The sequence below is a fragment of the Doryrhamphus excisus genome, linkage group LG10 (genome assembly GCF_037039965.1).
Source record: "Doryrhamphus excisus strain RoL-2023G ecotype Guam linkage group LG10, RoL_Dexc_Guam_v1.1, whole genome shotgun sequence".
Lineage (NCBI taxonomy): Eukaryota > Metazoa > Chordata > Actinopteri > Syngnathiformes > Syngnathidae > Doryrhamphus > Doryrhamphus excisus.
This window is the reverse complement of record NC_136366.1, coordinates 5,838,870-5,855,119: the sequence shown is the minus strand read 5'-3', so window position 1 is coordinate 5,855,119 and position 16,250 is coordinate 5,838,870. Positions and strand designations below refer to the sequence as shown.

The 16,250-nt window shown below is 49.5% G+C and overlaps 4 protein-coding genes and 1 long non-coding RNA gene across 11 annotated transcripts in view; 2 read left to right on the top strand and 3 right to left on the bottom strand.

Moving 5' to 3' along the window:
• psda (pleckstrin and Sec7 domain containing a) overlaps positions 1-4,639 on the top strand; it is a 21,475-nt gene extending 16,836 nt beyond the window's left edge. The window contains exon 20 of one of the 2 annotated variants that reach the window (XM_078793921.1): positions 6-4,639. In XM_078793921.1, the coding sequence (XP_078650047.1) occupies positions 6-24 (19 nt within the window). In that variant the 3' untranslated portion in view covers positions 25-4,639. Of the gene's footprint in view, position 1 lies in introns of both variants that reach the window. The other variant, XM_058059133.2, reaches the window with a different exon arrangement.
• Positions 143-6,238, bottom strand: nfkb2 (nuclear factor of kappa light polypeptide gene enhancer in B-cells 2 (p49/p100)). Of its 2 annotated transcripts, XM_058059193.2 has the most exons (23): positions 6,157-6,238; positions 5,484-5,526; positions 5,335-5,404; positions 5,219-5,259; positions 4,488-4,586; positions 4,268-4,419; positions 4,078-4,190; positions 3,439-3,597; positions 3,257-3,361; positions 3,100-3,185; positions 2,885-3,023; positions 2,682-2,807; positions 2,471-2,626; positions 2,253-2,394; positions 2,060-2,174; positions 1,768-1,975; positions 1,526-1,695; positions 1,335-1,437; positions 1,105-1,259; positions 970-1,039; positions 725-894; positions 533-647; positions 143-456 (listed from the first exon to the last, which is right to left on the bottom strand). In XM_058059193.2, exons 2-23 carry the CDS (start codon positions 5,523-5,525, stop codon positions 386-388), a joined length of 2,607 nt encoding a protein of 868 aa, XP_057915176.2. In that variant the 5' UTR covers position 5,526; positions 6,157-6,238; the 3' UTR covers positions 143-385. The 2 variants fall into 2 exon arrangements, with proteins under 2 accessions (XP_057915176.2, XP_078650048.1); XM_078793922.1 differs by lacking the exon at positions 4,268-4,419.
• Positions 5,139-16,104, top strand: shld2 (shieldin complex subunit 2). Of its 5 annotated transcripts, none has more exons than XM_058059260.2 (11): positions 5,139-5,343; positions 11,655-11,874; positions 12,251-12,918; positions 13,011-13,161; positions 13,241-13,348; positions 13,847-14,041; positions 14,109-14,255; positions 14,325-14,516; positions 14,673-14,907; positions 14,980-15,095; positions 15,178-15,392. In XM_058059260.2, the coding sequence occupies exons 2-11, from the start codon at positions 11,784-11,786 to the stop codon at positions 15,351-15,353; spliced, it is 2,079 nt and encodes a 692-aa protein (XP_057915243.2). In that variant the 5' UTR covers positions 5,139-5,343; positions 11,655-11,783; the 3' UTR covers positions 15,354-15,392. The 5 variants fall into 5 exon arrangements, with proteins under 5 accessions (XP_057915243.2, XP_057915258.2, XP_057915252.2 ...); XM_058059275.2 differs by lacking the exon at positions 5,139-5,343 and adding an exon at positions 10,713-11,089; XM_058059269.2 differs by lacking the exon at positions 5,139-5,343 and adding an exon at positions 10,713-11,555.
• On the bottom strand, positions 7,048-11,235 carry LOC131108321 (glutamate dehydrogenase, mitochondrial-like). The gene is made up of 13 exons (XM_058059294.2): positions 10,702-11,235; positions 10,246-10,326; positions 10,120-10,175; positions 9,995-10,058; positions 9,827-9,921; positions 9,585-9,764; positions 9,343-9,480; positions 8,337-8,474; positions 8,166-8,246; positions 7,958-8,081; positions 7,795-7,886; positions 7,657-7,719; positions 7,048-7,547 (listed from the first exon to the last, which is right to left on the bottom strand). The coding sequence occupies exons 1-13, from the start codon at positions 11,093-11,095 to the stop codon at positions 7,428-7,430; spliced, it is 1,626 nt and encodes a 541-aa protein (XP_057915277.2). The 5' UTR covers positions 11,096-11,235; the 3' UTR covers positions 7,048-7,427.
• Positions 15,526-16,250, bottom strand: LOC144901055 (uncharacterized). Its single transcript, XR_013629242.1, has 3 exons — positions 16,105-16,250; positions 15,830-16,006; positions 15,526-15,741 (listed from the first exon to the last, which is right to left on the bottom strand). It is a non-coding gene; the product is annotated as an uncharacterized LOC144901055 (long non-coding RNA).

The window sequence follows — 16,250 nt, the reverse complement described above, 5'->3', positions numbered from 1 at the left end:
GGAAGTTGCCGACTGACGCGCTGACAGACGGGGAGCAGATCGCCATGACAACCGCCTAAGATGGCTGCACCGCGGTGGTGACTGTTGGAGAGACACGCCACGTACGCAAAGAACGTGTCCCACGGTCAGTTGAAATGGAATATTTTGAGGATTGTCCACCCCCGCCCCCTGCAGGACAGGAAGTGAACTGCACCTTTAGGACACTTTATTCATTATTATTATTCACCACGGAAACATGACAACGGAAAGATCCAATAATAATAATAATAATAATAATAATATTAAAATAGGAAGATCATTTTCATCTTACTTTCATGCATTTTGCTGTTTTTTGTGTCCACTTCCTGTGACCTCTGAACTGATGACAAGTCGTGATTCCTGCTGCTCACTGATTGGCCACAGGCGGCTGCTCGTCCTCCACTGGCTGACTGCTGAAGCCGCTGTCCACCGTAGACTCTGATTGGACGAAAAGCCGTTAACACACAACGTCCGTTTACATGCTCGTTAACACCCCCCTCCCCGCTGGCGTCACCTGTGTCGTGCTTGTCGCCGGGACGCTCGGCGGCGCTCGTTAGCAGTCGCGCTCCATCCGTCAGGCCGAGGGACTGAAGAGCTTGGCGTAAACCTTCAAGAGGACCGCCGCCGAGCTGCACACCAACACACCACCGTGATTGGACGTCGTCAAAAAGCCAGCTTAAGAAAACACAGAGGGGCGGGGCTTGACCTGGTAGTGTTGCAGCAGGTGCTGGCAGGGGGCGGGGCTGTCCTGGTACAAGTGAGTCAGCGTCATCATTCCCAGCTTCTCGGCCAGTTTCCTCCACGGAATGTCGGAGCCACTCAGCACGTGGAGCAGGCGGGTCAGTGTCTCCTGGTCCAGACAACTAGACTCCGCCCCTACAGCGGTCACAGGAAGGAAGGTAGGTAACAAGGTAACAAGCCTAATCAGGTGACAGGAAGTGGAGCACCGACCTTGACCGGCGTCGCCTTTGACCTTCTTTCCGAGTGGACGGGAGGACGTGGAGGACAGCAGCTTCCTCACCTGAGCACAGCGGCACAAAGTCACATGACCTGCTCTCTTCCGCTTGACCTTCGCTTACTAACGACCTTGTGACACTTGGCCAGGTCCAGCGGCGTGTGCCCGCCCACTAGTCTCTTGCGACACGTGACTGACGGCGAAGCGGCCTTTGCGACATCTTCCTCCTCATCGGAGGACGAGCTGAAGACGAGCGGCTCGTCGTTCTCCGCCTCCTTGTCAGCGCCTGCACGTGTCAATCAAAGGGAGTGTGTGCGTGTGCGTGTGCACACATTGCACGTGTGTGAGTGTGTGTGTGTACCAGCAGCGACCAGCATGGAGCACAGCGTGTGCGAGTGCACGGCGGCCGCCAGGTGTAAAGGTGTGTTTCCTCCAAACGTGCGCGCGTTCACATCCGCCTTGAGCTGCAAACGACAAACAGGAAGGACATTGACGGCGACGCGTCGCTGTGACGTCACCCGATGGTGACATCAAAGACATCAACGCTCGCACCTCGGTGATGAGAACGCAGGCCGTCTTGAAGAGGTTCTCTCTGACGGCCAGGTGCAGCGCCGTGTGACCGCCCTTCAATTCGGGCGCGTTGATTTTGGCTCCGCCTTCCACCAGCAAGCGAAGGCAGCGCTCGCCGTCCCTGCGCACGGCCAGGTGGAGCGGGTGAAGACCTGAGTGTTGCCAAAAAAACACTTGTGAGATTTAAGCCCTGGCCCGCCGCTGCGTGGCCCCCGCCCACTCACCGTGGTAATCTGGCAACGCCAACAGGTGGGCGTGGCCTTCCCCGAGGTGAGCCAATAAGGGCCGGAGCGTGGCGCTGTCTCCGGCCAGCGCCGCCAGATGCAGGGGGCTGCGCCCGTCTTTGTCCAGCCGGGTGGGGTCGGCCCCCGCCCTCAGCAGCATCTCCGCCACCTTGGCCTGGCGGGTGATGACCGCCAGATGGAGCGGCGTCTGCAGCCGGCACAGAGCGATGTGTCAGTCACGTGACAGTCACATGACCTGAACTTGTCGGGGCCTCGCTGGCCAGTTAGCCACCTGCTGCAGGTGGTTGGTGGCGTTGATGACGTGCGTCTGCTGGTTTCTAAGCAACGTGTCAGTCAGCTGTTGGACGACGCCTGTCTGCTGATAGATGACGGCCAGGTGCAAAGGACTGTGGGGAGGGGCGGAAAGGGGCGGGACATTAGAAGGGAAGCGGCGAGCGAGAGCGTGCTCTTTAAGCCGGACTGACGTGTCTCCGTTGGTGTCCCGCATGCTGCACAGGTGTCTGTGGACCTCCACAAGGACCCGCGCATCACCGCTGGTGCAATACTGCAGGAGGGCGGCGGCCGTCTGCCGGGCGCCGCGAGATGCTCGGGCGTGGAGGGCGGCGACTGTGGGGCGAGAAAGCAGGTCGCACGTGAAGAGGCGTGACCGAGGGAGGACTCCAAGGCAGGTGATGTGTTGTACCCATGTGGGACAGCTGTCTCTGCGACTGCTGGGGGGCGGAGCCTGACATCTGGGCCCCCCCGCCTCCTCCGCAAAAGCCCATAAAGTTTCCTGGAGGGAAAACTCCTCTTCCTCCGCCCCCCGCCGCACCGTTCATGTGTTGATTGAAGTGAAAGCCTGAAAGTAAGGGACGTTACGAACCGTTTTTCCGACAACAAGCTCAGTGCCTCACCTTCGCCCCCCGCCCCTCCCCCTCCAAAACCACCAGCTCCTCCTCCTCCTCTTCTTGCCCCTCCCCCTGGCCAGGGTTCATGGTGTGGGAGGGGCTTCTGCTTCTTCCTCAGCACTTCCTCTTTGTCTGAGAAGGAAGAAGAAGGCGGCGTGAGAAGAGGCGTGCCAAGTGGGTGAGGGCAGACGGTGGGCGGAGCCTGTCACCCTGCACGTGCGGGATGTACGTGAAGTGTTTGGGGTCGCTGCAGTCGCCCGCCTTCTTCCTCTTCAGCTGCAGGAAAACGGTCACGGGACGCTCGATCTCAGCGCTGTGATAGGGCGGCGTTTTGAAGACAATGGCGTACTGAGGAGAGAGAGAGAGAACAGCGGTCACGTGACTACTTGCGGTCATGTGACTCTGAGCCTGGGGGACCACTCGCCTGCTTGTGCACGTCCGTGGGGGCAAAGTCGCCGAAGGCCTCCCAGCCGCCCTCCTCGTCCTCGTAGAAGCGGATCTCGATGTCGTCTGCGGCGAAGAAAAAGCCCGAGCTATTGAGAACGAGAACGAGCATGTCACATGGTCTCCGGTCACCTGACCTTTCTGTACTTTGTCGCACAGCAGGAAGATCTCGTCTCCTCCGAGCACAGAGCCGCACGTCGTGTCCATACGAGAGATTTTCAGGTTGGACGCGTTGGGAGACTCTGGAGGGAAAGTAAGACGCTGTGTGGGCCGGCGGGTCAAGATGGTGGCCGACGGTGGGTGTGTCTTGTGCACTCACTGCTGTCGTAGATGGCGTTGGACACGACGGGCTTCAGCGCTCGGCTGAATCCGCCGTTGCTGTCCTTGAGGAAGGCGGTGAACTTTAACCTCACGATGTTGAGGTCCATCACCTTGGACAGCTCCTTGGCCTCCTTCAGCACCGCACTCTCCTCCGATTCTGAAGGGCGAGCGAGGGGGCGTGGTTTGCTGTCATGTGAGTCTTGGAGGTCTTGGTCTTTGAAGTGCATGAGTGCACACTTGTGTACTTAGGCTTTGAGTGCACACTTGTGTACTTAGGCTTTGAGTGCACACTTGTGTACTTACACTTGGTCTTTGAGGTGCATTATTGCAAAGTTGCATATTTACATGCAAGTGCACACTTGTGTACTTATACTTGGCTTTTTGAATGCATTAGTACTTACATGTAGTTCACAATTGTGTACCTACGCTTGGTTTTAGTGCATACATCCACACTTGCATACTTAAAGGTAATCTTGATTGCTCAGGTGCACACTTGCATACTTAAACTTGGTCTTGATAGCTTCAGTGTAAACTTGTGTACTTCCACAAGTACACCATGTGAACTTAGTGTAAGTGCACTGATGCAAGTGTTCCATTTGAGACACAACATCAGCATGAGTGGGTGTGTGTGAGTCACCTGTCAGGTGGGCGTGGCCTCCTCTCTGTCGCCTCCACTCATCTCGCAGCCTTCGCGTCAAAACCTCCACGACGCCTTTCTTGGTCACATGGAGGATTCCCAAGTTACTGAAACTACAGGAAGCAACATGGTCACCAACTGTGACATGCGATCCCACACGGGACGCTCTGGCGAGGGCGGCGGCACTAACGAGGCAGTCAGGTCGTTGGGACCGATGTCGAGCGTGCACGTGCCGTTCTCGTTGCAGTGCCGTCCCACCAGACTGTGCGCATGCACGCGGGGAGGCTCAGTGTGGGTGACCAGCTGGACCTCCACACGGGCGTGACCCACATAGTTGTTGATCTGACACACGCATAACACGTTGAAAAAAACAGGAAGCAGAAGGGGGAAAAAGTGTCAACGAGTCTGACCTTGACTGTGGGGTACGTTCTTCTGTTCTTCTCGCTGGACGCTCCCGGCAGACCACCGTGGGACGGACCCTCACACTCATAACGAAAGCGAAATCCACGCTGAAGAAAAACACAAGATGTCAATAGGGTTTTGTGAAAAAAGGGGAAGTCATTTTTTCTGAACATACTGCAATTTTATGGGGGGAGAGTGGGACCATAACCCCCCTCCCCCGCCCTAAAAACAAAAATAAAAAATTATTGCAATGTTACCAAAAAAATTTAGTACTTTTGTGAGCATTTTTATGATGAAATACTGCAATTTTATGAGGAAAGAGGTTTGACTATTACTCCCATAAATGTGAATTTGACAAGAAACAAATCTTTCAAAAGGTTTAACATCAGAAACATTTAGGAGAAATTGGTTGCAACTTCTCCTTTATGAAAAAAATTGTGAGAAAAAGTTTTTATGATAAAATTTTACATGGAAAAAAGTTGAAATATTACCTCCCAAAAAAAATCTGAACATTAAAGAAAATTATTGCAATTATACACAATCAAATGTAAGGAAAATCAAAAAAAATCTTGAAAAGCTTTAATATAAAAAAGTCATACATTTACGGAAAATTTGTTGCAATTTTGCAACATGAAATCTGCAATTTTTATGTTAAAACATTTTAATTTTGAAGTTTAAAAGTTGTCACATGACCATGTCACATGGCCATAATTTCAACATTAGCTCGTTAGCTCGTCACCTGTTTGGGTTCCTCGATGATTTGGATGTAAGGGCCGTGTGCTGGAACACACAAACACACACACACGAGGTCAGGACGGCGATGATGTCATGACGGCGAGGGGCCGAGGGTGGTACCTGTTTCAGGTATGTAGGCCTCAGTCTTGATGTCCACAGGAGGGATGTAGTCATACGGCATCAGGTTGAACTGCAAGGCGACATAATGATGGCACACGCCGTCATTGGAGCGTCGCCGGTGCTTTCAGACCTCCATGAGCAGCACTCACCTCACTGTTGTCGTAGACGTTCATGAACTGCGCGTCTGTCATCCTGCATGTGCGTACGAAGGAGGGGGGGGGGTGACAAAAGTTTCACTTTCAAATGACGTGTACTTCCTGCAAAATGCCAGAATAGGAAAACCCCCAGAATTCCAGAAGAGCAATGTCATCACAGCTTTTTTGTTCTTTTGGGGTCCATCTTTTACTCTGCGCTTTACTCCACGTGTGTGACCTTTGACCTTTGCTGCTTGATGGCGTGACCTCTGACCCCCAGGTCATTGTTGCAATGAGGTCAACCTGACGTCGCCACGGTAACCACTCACTCGCATCTTTCTCCTGACACACGTGGACACGTTTTTTTTGTACGGTTATTGATAGCTTAAATATTAGCTTATTGAGGCCGCACGGGCTAGGGTTAGCTCAATAGCATCTTATTAACACAAATACTGTCGCGTTGTTGACTGTTTGGTTCAGGCGCGAAGATGTTTTTTATACGTTATTGAAGCGTTAATGAGGAGGAGTAGTGTTTGTCTGAAGTTATTGACGAATCACTGCCGAGTTACTCGCGAGTTGCCAAACTGCGTGGTGGTGAACGTTAACAACACAAACACAAACATTTTACTGAATAAACTGATCGACAGAGACGAAAAGCAAAAAAAAAGACAGAAAAAAGTACGTTTACCTGCCTGCAGTTGTCTCAATCCTGACTGTTGGAACTCTTCAAGTGTCGCAACAGAAACAGCAGGAAATCATATCGATGTACTTCCTAAGACTGCTTTCAAAATAAGTGTATTCAGGCTATGATAACGACTTTGTTTATATTTGTAGCGATATTGTTGATATTGCATGAAGCCACAAAATTCGTGTTCCACTTACGACGAATCGGGTTTTGGGCGAGTCGTCTGCTTTATTTTTTGCTTATTTCCATGTACCCTGTTCAGCAAAAACGTGTGCACTTTGCAGGGAGATATTTTAAAACTCAAAACAACTAGTATAAGTGTTAGACATTGTAAAAATGCTCATCAAATTATCAACAATCGTTGCTGTCAAAGGTTCCAGGTTCTTATTTTGAAAGGGTAGCTGGAAGCAGGGATCCTGACAATTACAGCAGTCTGGGAGCAGGCCCTGTGGTTGCCGTGGTAACCAACAGCCTGTCAGTCAGTGCGGAAAGCCCCGGAGATGGCGGGGGAATTCCGGCCTCACGTGGCAATCCCAGCGCTTTGATTGGTGAAAAAACTTTAGTCCCTCCTACCGGAAGTTCTCTCGCTCCTTCTTAAGTTCCTTAGTACACAGTGGTGAACGTATGATACGCAAGAAAATGACAACCATCGTGTTTCATAGCTATTTAAACTGTGATATGTTAAGCAGTGAATAGATGAATTATTGTATGTGTATCCAAGTGCCTTTACTGTTTATATAAACCAGCGAAGAAATTAATGATTGTGTATCAAAGTAAATAGCCACAAGGGGGCGCCAGATTGATGTAATGACTTTTGTTTGTTTCTTTCTTTTTCCTGATTATGGAGTCGCCACAGCGGATCGCATTAAGCTAAATAAAAGCACTGAAGTCAACTTCTAGAAACACAAACGCACAAAGCGTCAGTCTTTTATTTCGGAGAAATATATATATATGTGTGTGTGTGTGTGTATACACATGCATACATACACATTTACACAAACCAGTAAATGATTGTGTGTGTACAAAAGTTAACTGTTTGACTGGGCTGGTGGAGGGGGATGATTGACATGAGAGAGCAACTTCTCCTTGAAAAAGACATGACAAAATATATTTATGGAAGTCATATTAATATTATATGATCCTATCCAATAATAATAAATTTGCTTTTGTCCCTTTTTGGTGTTTTTAAGACTTTTTAAAAAACAAAACAAGTTTCATTCCACACACACACACGCGCGCACACACACACACGTAAAGCCAAGTCGGGCGGACAGCTACGTGAAGATGAGTCCCGCCTCACTGTAAACTTTAAAGACTTTCTCGATGGCGTTGACATAGGCGGCGGTGCGCAGGTCCAAGCCCAGCTGGTACTTGTTGGCTGTTCTCATGATTTGCTGCCAGGGGGCGGAGTTAAAGCATGATCAGAAATCAGTACAGCGGTTCACCAAGTCACATGATGCATTATAAGGTTAGAGGTCAGGATGTAGCGGCGGTGCGAGTTACCCTGGCTGAGCGTTCCATGGTGAAGGCCAAGCCCGAGTGAACGATGTCCTTCTCAGATGCCCCCTATAGCACAGCAACATGTGATATACAACATGTGACCAGCAGGGGGGCAGAGCGGTCTTGGCGTCGTGTACTCACAGAGATTCTCGCTTGGAACTCTGATGTGGGAACGATTGGAATGGCGCCGCCGTGTTTCCCGAACTTCCTCTCCAGACTTTCCTGGACCGACACTGCGGAGAAAAAGGACATACGCGTTTTCGACTCTTCCCCACGCCGGTACATGTGGGTGGAGCTTACTCACTCAGCAGGTGGTAGTTGGAGTCACGCTCGTATTTGAACGTCAGTCGGCCGTAACTGACGTGGTTGAGATTTTTCAGCCACTCGAAGTAGGACACGGTCACACCCCCGGCATTCAGGTACATGTCCTGCAAAGTGAGGGGGGGCAGAGCAAAGGTTAATACGGCGACATCACTCTCTGCATGTTTGGAAATCGGGCGGAGTCAACAGACCGGGATGACTAAGATGTTCCTGTCCAGGAAGATGCGGTCGGCCTCAGGCGTGGTCGGGCCGTTGGCTCCCTCTGCGATGATCTACAAAAACAAGATGGCCGACACAAGACCTGTTTGTATTTGAATGGACACCACTATCGATCGACGAATCAAAGGCTGTGAGTGCAAAACCTTGGCTTTGATCTTGTGGGCGTTGCCTTTAGTCAGCTGCTTCTCGCTGGCAGCGGGAATCAGGATGTCACAGTCGGCCTCCAGGATGCTTCCCTCATACGGCGTGGACTTCGGGAAGCCCACCACGGTCCCGTTAGCCTGTAGACACGTGGACTTTGTTTTCAGCTCACTGTACAGTAGTTCTTCCTTTATCACGCTTTATTGGTTCCAGACCCGGCCGTCGGATTAGTCAATTTCAGCAAAGTCGACATTAATAACGGAATATTTTCATAGTTATGTCATAAGATGGTTTTTTTTTTTGTAAATACGGGTTTTAACATGATTCGAGCCCCATTCATTCATTTTCTATACTGCTTATCCTCATCAGGGTCATGGTGGTATACTGGAGCCTATCCACTTCAAGCGAGAGAGTACTGGTGGCCAGCCAATGGCAGGGCACATCTAGACAAGCAATCATTCATGCCAATGGACAATTTGGAGTCGCCAATTAATCTAATCCCTGACCTAACCTACGCAGTGGGAGAACATACAAACTCCACACAGAGATAGATGCATAGCGGAGAATCCAACCCAGGTCTTCCCATCTCCTGACTGTGTGGCCCTAAAACTCCTGTTATACGTGTTACGGTAAATGTGTCCCGATAGGAACAGGTGAACGGCTGTGTGGAGGACAGGAAGTGACTTTGGAGGTTCAGGGTTGAGTTTTAGCTTGTCATGAGTTACGGAGCCAACAATTAGTCCATGCTGTTATTATGATTATTACGTTATTGTGTCAAGTTGTGAGATCATTTCAACCTGTAATAGATGCCTTTTCCAGCCATCACATGACTGCCATTCATTTGACACTTTGTCATATTTTCACGCATTTTCGCCCCATTGACCGCCATTCATTTCACACTTAGTCTGATTTTCAGACATTTTTCCCCCATTGACTCCCATTCATTGTCTCACCGTGTGGCTAATGTAGACTGCTACATTACAATACATCTCTACAACCAATACAGACCAGTTTGTAGTCCTCCAGCTCTTTGGGATCGATGCCTTCCGGGTTCCAGATGCTTCCGTCAACTTCTCCGACTCCGATGCACTTTGCCCCAAAGCGATGAAGGTATCTCATAGAGTGTAGGCCCACGTTACCAAAACCCTGAAGCAGAAGAAAGGACTCAACTTGGAGGCTAATGCTAATGCTAATCGCCTTGTCATGTGCAGGTAGTTCCTAACAAAGGGACACACAGACTTCTTTTCTACCTGGATGACGAAGGTCTTGTCCTGGAAGCCGGGGCAGATTCCCAGCTTGCTCATATATGCCGCCTCATTGACAAAGTTCTCGATGCCATGGAAAACTCCTCGTCCTGTGGCGGAAATCCGACCGTGGATCCCTCCCTGGCTGATGGGCTTCCCGGTGACACAAGCGTGAGCGTTGATGTCCTAAAGACAAACAAAGATACTTGTATATGTCCCAAATAAGAAATGTCCCTCCGTGGACTCACATAGTGTCCCATGGTGGTGGCGAATGTGTCGGCGATCCAGGACATTTCCCTCTCTCCGGTACTCATGTCTGGAGCAGGTACGTCTATTCCGGGTCCTGCAGAAGACAAACAAGTCCTGGACTTCCTGTATGCGTGTGCAGGTGTGTCTTTTTTTTTTTTTTTACTGACCAATGAAACCTTTCTTGGCAAGCTCCAAAGTGAACCTCCTGGTGATCTTTTCCAACTCGTTGTCCTGGAAATGAGTCATGTGACTTTAAAGAAGTCGGCCATCTTGAGTGCTGTTGGTAACTTACTGAATAGTTCTTGGGATTGATCTTCACGCCAGCCTTGGCGCCGCCAAAGGGAACATCTAAAAACATCCCGTGATTTTAAACAAGCGATTTTGTGCATCTTCACCACGCCAGTGTCATCGTACTTACCAACCACGGCGCATTTGTACGTCATCAGCGACGCCAGCGCTTTGACCTCGTCGACAGACACGTCCATGCTGTATCGGATCCCTGGAACACAAAGTCACATGACCACAGCGGGTCGAGGTTACCCTTCAAGTTGACATCAATGTATCACTTGTGTTCTGGGAATGCTGGGAGACATCCTAGTGTACACAGTCGTCACATGTCTCGTGCTTTCTTCTCATGCATGCACGCACGCACGCGCTCACACACACACACACACACACACACACACACACAAGACCAGAGTGTCAACATTCCTGATCAGGGTGTTAACTTAACTTGACTCAACATTCAAACAGGTACAGACACACGTATAATAACAGTGCATGCACGCACACACAAAACATGGCGAGGTCCACGTGAGTGGCCAGTAACCCACAGTTGTCACCCGACCCGACCCGACCCCCCCCCCATCCTGACCTCCTTTGCAGGGCGTCCTGTGCTGGCTGTGCTGAGCCCGGCAGCCCTCCACCACCTCCCACTCTCCGTTGTCTCTCTTTATGGGGAAACTGACGCTCAAGACGTGGTTACACGGCTTAATGATCCGCAGGATCCCACGGACCCTCTTCCGTTTATTCTCGTCACTCTCACGAGTCTTCAGGTCTTCCACTAGCTTGTCCTCAACGATAGCGGCGCCGCGGTCGAAGAAACCCTCCACCATAGTGAAGAAGTTAGGGTCGTCGTCCCGGTCCACGGCCTGGGAGTAGTCTCGGTACCGCAGCCGAGACGACGACGCCGCCGGGAGAACCGAGTCCACGGCGCCCGGCCAGCCGCTCGTCCCCCGGGCGAGCAGCCCTACGAAGTTCCGGTACATTTTTATGATTTTAAAGCTTGTCAAACAACTTCAACAAAGAAGAGAGAAAAGTCACAAAGTCAGCGAGGAAACGGAACAAGGAAACTCCTCCCCCTTTTTCTTCATCCGACTCTCCCTCCTCTTCCTCTCTGTCACACCGCACCTGGACGTTCATTCAACATCTGGAGCTTGGAGCTGCCGTGTTAGCTTAGCATTAGCTTCCAAGGCTAACTTTACCATCACACTCTTTTGTGTAGGAACTTTTAGCGGTAGCTTAGCTTTGAGGTATCTTAACTTTAACTTCACTCTGAAATGTGAGAGTATCGTATTTTGAGCATTTACCGTGGCCTAGCTTAGAATTAACATTATCGCTAACGTTTGTGTAGCTTTGACTAGCATTAGCTTTGAAAAGTGCGACGAAGTGACGTCGACACCCCCCTCACACCAAATGGACATTTCTCACAACTAACAAGTTATTTTAGTCAGTATGTTGTTATCTTTCATATTAAATGTGATTAAAAATAACCCTTGTTGTAATTGCATTAAAAATGTACATGTGCGTTGTATATTGTTCTTACAGTGAGACCAGAGATACTTCCAGAACTTTGTCCTCTCAGGATGTGTGAGCGACCAAAGATCCATGTCTTCTTAGGGGCACCTCCCTCCACGCCTGGCCCAGCCTCAGCATCTAGCCGTGCCATGGAGAGGGATGGGGGACCATCCGGCCGCTGGCGACACCTGGAGCTCACCTGGCGTGAAGGCCGGCTCCTCCCTGCCGGTGAGGCACTTGGAACCAACACGTAATATTGTATTCCTAACTCTCATCTATCATGCGGTATTAGGGTGTACTATCATTATCGCTCTGAAATGAGGGAATTATGACAACTGATAAATGCAATAACATAAACATAGTTCTCATAACCGATCAAACGTACCCATACTGTGTGGGTGAGCAAATCCAGCGCTATTTTTTTCCCGCCTGTGATATTAACTTCTCCTGAGCTGACTTGTAAACAAACGTTCGCTTTCTGAGGACATTTGTGTCCGAGTTGTATCAAATTCTTTGTGATGAGGGGTAAAAACCCCCATCGAGCCCCCATCGGTTTTGTAATGCGGAACGTTATTGATAGCAGTCTGAAAAAAAAGATATCATGCATCTCTAATATTTTTCTTTAGATGCAGAAGAAGAAGACCAAAACAACACTAAAACCACAGATCAGGATGGTCCAGACTCAAGAACTGAACAGACCACAGAGACATTTAAAAGACATCAGCCAAACTCCGATGAGGAAGACCAGTGTACGGTCTCTGTTCACGAGTATTTGGACTCATGTTTCCCTGCCGCACACCGAGAACAAACTGGAGAACCACAGCCCAGTACTACAACCCAATACCTCGCTACCTGGACTCTAAGTCAAGCGTTAATTCTGAGAGGTTCCCAATCAACCAGCAGCCTCTCTCAGAGCCCACAAAAACACACCCAAACATCACCAGAAGACTCCTCCAGTACACCGGACCTCTTCAGTCCGTCACCACTGTGGTTTACTGGAGGTTCCGATGAGCTCTTCAGTCCGGAGCGGCGTGCCGAACAAGGGGGCGTAGTCCTGGAGGCCACTTCACATGGAGTGCTGTGCTCCCAGGAGGACAGCGGTTCGCACTCCAGTCCCAGACATAAAAAAACGCGTCTCGCTGAGGACGTCAGGACGGAGGCGTCAGCTTCAGATGGAAATATTGCAGCTGGGCTTCATGGTTCCACCACGCTTCTCAAACAGTGCGCTGAAGTGGGGGTTCGGTATCGGGTTCTGGTCGCTGTCGTCCATCCGTGTCAGCTAAAAGAAGTGAAGGTGAGTTGTTGACGTTCATGTCCCCTAATCTAACAGAGAGATGCAGAATAGTACAAAAATTAAAGGCTGTTGTTGTGCTTCTAACATTGAAGGTGAAGTCTGGACCATCCACCGGGACCCTGGTCCCTCTGGCCACCATGGTTGTGACTGACCAATCAGCCATGGACATGAAGGTGGTCCTGTGGCGGCGGGCAGCATTCTGGGCATTGACAGTCAGTGTTGGAGATGTTGTATTTATCACAGGTACACAAACATGAAAAGGCAAGGGTACTTGATACTTGAAGACCACCTAGCCAATCAAGAGTTTGAAGTTTTTTTTCAGGCCTGCAGTTGCACGAAGACACCTGGAGGGGAGAGAAGGTACTGCAGTCCACCTTTGGCAGCAAACTGCTTAACTTGGGTCACATTGGTGCCCCCAACTGTCCCCCAGGTAGCAATTTACAGCCCTACCCTACACTCAAAATTAGATTAGATTAGATTCAACTTTATTGTTATTGCTCATGTCACTTGTACAGGACAACAAAATGCAGTTAGCATCCAACCAGAAGTGCAAATTTATAAATACCTTATTAGTAAGTAAATATAGAAATAGAATAGAGCTGTAAATGGACAGATCTATGTACAAACTATAACAGGCTGTGACTATGATACAGTGCGGATATATATACAGGAATATAAATGACTATAATATGGCTATTGCAGATTATACAGATTATAAACAGTATGCACAGTGTGAATGTGACAATATATAATAACGGTAATATGTACAGTAGTGCAATGAAGTGACTATGATACAGTGTGGATATATATATAGGGATATAAGTGACTATAGTATGGTTATTGCAGATTATACAAATTATAAACAGTATGATCTATGAATATAATCCATGTTATCCTCAGCAACTTTCTCTCTTTCTCCCCACATTAGGCGGTCATCAGGTTCATGCTCGCTTTGTGGCGTCTCTCTGTGACTTTCTTCGAGAGCGGCGCCCCCTGCTGCTGTCTGTGCCGCCCCGGCCACCTCAGGACCAGAGGCGGCTGCCATATGCCTACCTCTGGGCGCTGAAAGTCAACAAACTGGTTCACGCCCTGCTGCGTGTCAAGCATGCACACATGAGCACAGGTGACGTCAGATGATGGTTTTGGTGCTCGCTTGGGTTAAAGGTCATCATTCGTGATGTATGTTGCAGAGTGGCGAGGAGAAGCGGAGTCCTGCTGCAGGTCGGCTCTGGAACGTCAGGTTGTTGTGACCGTGGAGCAGGCAAACAGCCAGCAGGGGGCACTGCTGCTGTGGGGGACAGCTGTAGACTGGCTGCCACGCTTTAGGAAATACAAAGGTTTGGTTCTTGTTTGGACCACTGAAGGCTTTATCTTGACAAACCTGTTCATCACCTTATCGATTTTAGATGCCGTCTGGGATGTCCGATTCCTCCTGGTCAGGGAGTGCTTGACATCTGATCTTCCCGAGCTTCACACCACCCCATGGAGCTCCATACGGCTTGTGGATGACACCGACCGCAGGCTGCAGGACTTCATGTGTGGAACTTCCAGCTGTGTGGATCTGGACCTGGATACGCTGCTCTCCCAGAGCTACTCAGGTGACCGTAAATAATGTGCAGGACGCCAGGATTGAGCATGTCTGTACAGTAGGTATCAGAGTTGTTATGATATGCTGTGATGTGTTTTTGCACAAATAAGTTCACAGCGGAGGACAACCTGGACAGTAAGCATTCTAAAACTGTGTCGTCCCTTAGGAGATGTGCTTCTCAGAGTCCAGGTCATCAGCTTCCGCTTCCAGCCTTCACACAATGCACCACAGCCGACCCTCCACTGCTTCACGCCGCCGCCTGACATCCTAGCAGCGCTTAGTGGCGACATCACATACTCGGGCTGTGGCCGCTGCTCTGCTGAACTCGACACGGACGCCAATGGAATTTACGGTTCTTGCTACCCATGCCTGCCCTACACAGCCGTACGTCGCTACTACAGGTGAGTGACATGATCATGTCAGAGGCGGCAAAAGTCTTTGACTTGTGTGAAATTCTGTGTATGTGTCATCAGGCCAGGGGTGTTGACAGTGAGTGGGCAGAGCAACCGTAGCGTGTGCATTCAGGTTCCTGCTCTCGCTCTTCAGAAGATTCTCGACGCTCCGCCTGATGAGCTACACAGAAGCTCAGGTGAGGCCTAAACAGTCAACGTTGGTGGTCTCTCTCTCTGTCTGGTCTTGAAAGTCTGCCTCGTACCTCGATTGGCTCTCAGCTCCAGGTTCCGAAGTGAAGCACATCGAGGTGGCCGCACAGAGGCTACAAAACCTCCTGAGCCTTCCCAGGAAAACCATCACTGTCACGGTACGCAGCCTCTTCCTGCGTGATGAAAACAGCGTGCCCATCAGTCAGGAGCTCACACTGTTGGACCTGCAGATCTCAAGAACGTGACGGGTCACTTAACGGACCTGATAGACCACTTCAGGTCAGGTCAGTTGCGGCCATTTTACAAGATGGAACAACAAATGTGGAGATGATTTTTTTTATGTTGCTATAGCGGCTGCCCGCCCTCATGAGATATAGAATATCACCCAAAAATAGAAAAGCAGAAGTGGAAGACTATTTTTGGAAATCCTTTATTTTAAATGATCCTCAGTGATACATTCTTAGTCCACAGTGGGACAACAACAGCCAAATAAGAAATATGTCAAAATAAAGTGAGGCACTTGATTTCTCCACACTGACACCTCGGACCAGTAAGAAGATTTAGGACGCCTTGGTTGATTGATGAGGACGTCTGCTGAGTTCTACTTAAAAATATTAACAAATTTCTGTAGTCCTATGAGAAAGAAAGGCAAGTTAACTTTGAATGACATCACCGCAAACAACATTGGACACCAAATGTTTGGTAAAAGCTGAAGATTTACCATCTCCACTTTCCTCCTTTTTGCCAAGAGACATGAGGTCTCCAAGAACCCCTCCTTTGTCGTCATCGCTCTTGCCGCCAATGAGACTTCCAAAATCCAGTCCTTTTTTCTCCTCTTTCTCCTGCTCTCCTTTTCCTCCTCCCATAATCTGATTCACGACATCTTCTGCAAGGTCTTCTGCAAGACACATTTTGTACCACATTGCCTTGACATCTTGGTACTACTTAAAAAGTAGCCAGTTGACAGAAAATAAACATTTCCAAATATTTACTAACCTACTTTGTCTTTAACCACCGTGCCGATGATCTTGTTACGCACCTCGTCTGGTAGAAGTTCCATGTTTGATAACGAGTTGGAAGGAGGAAGGTTGCTCTTATAGTGACAAGTGTTCACAGAACAGCAGGTGACGCCCTGCTGAGGA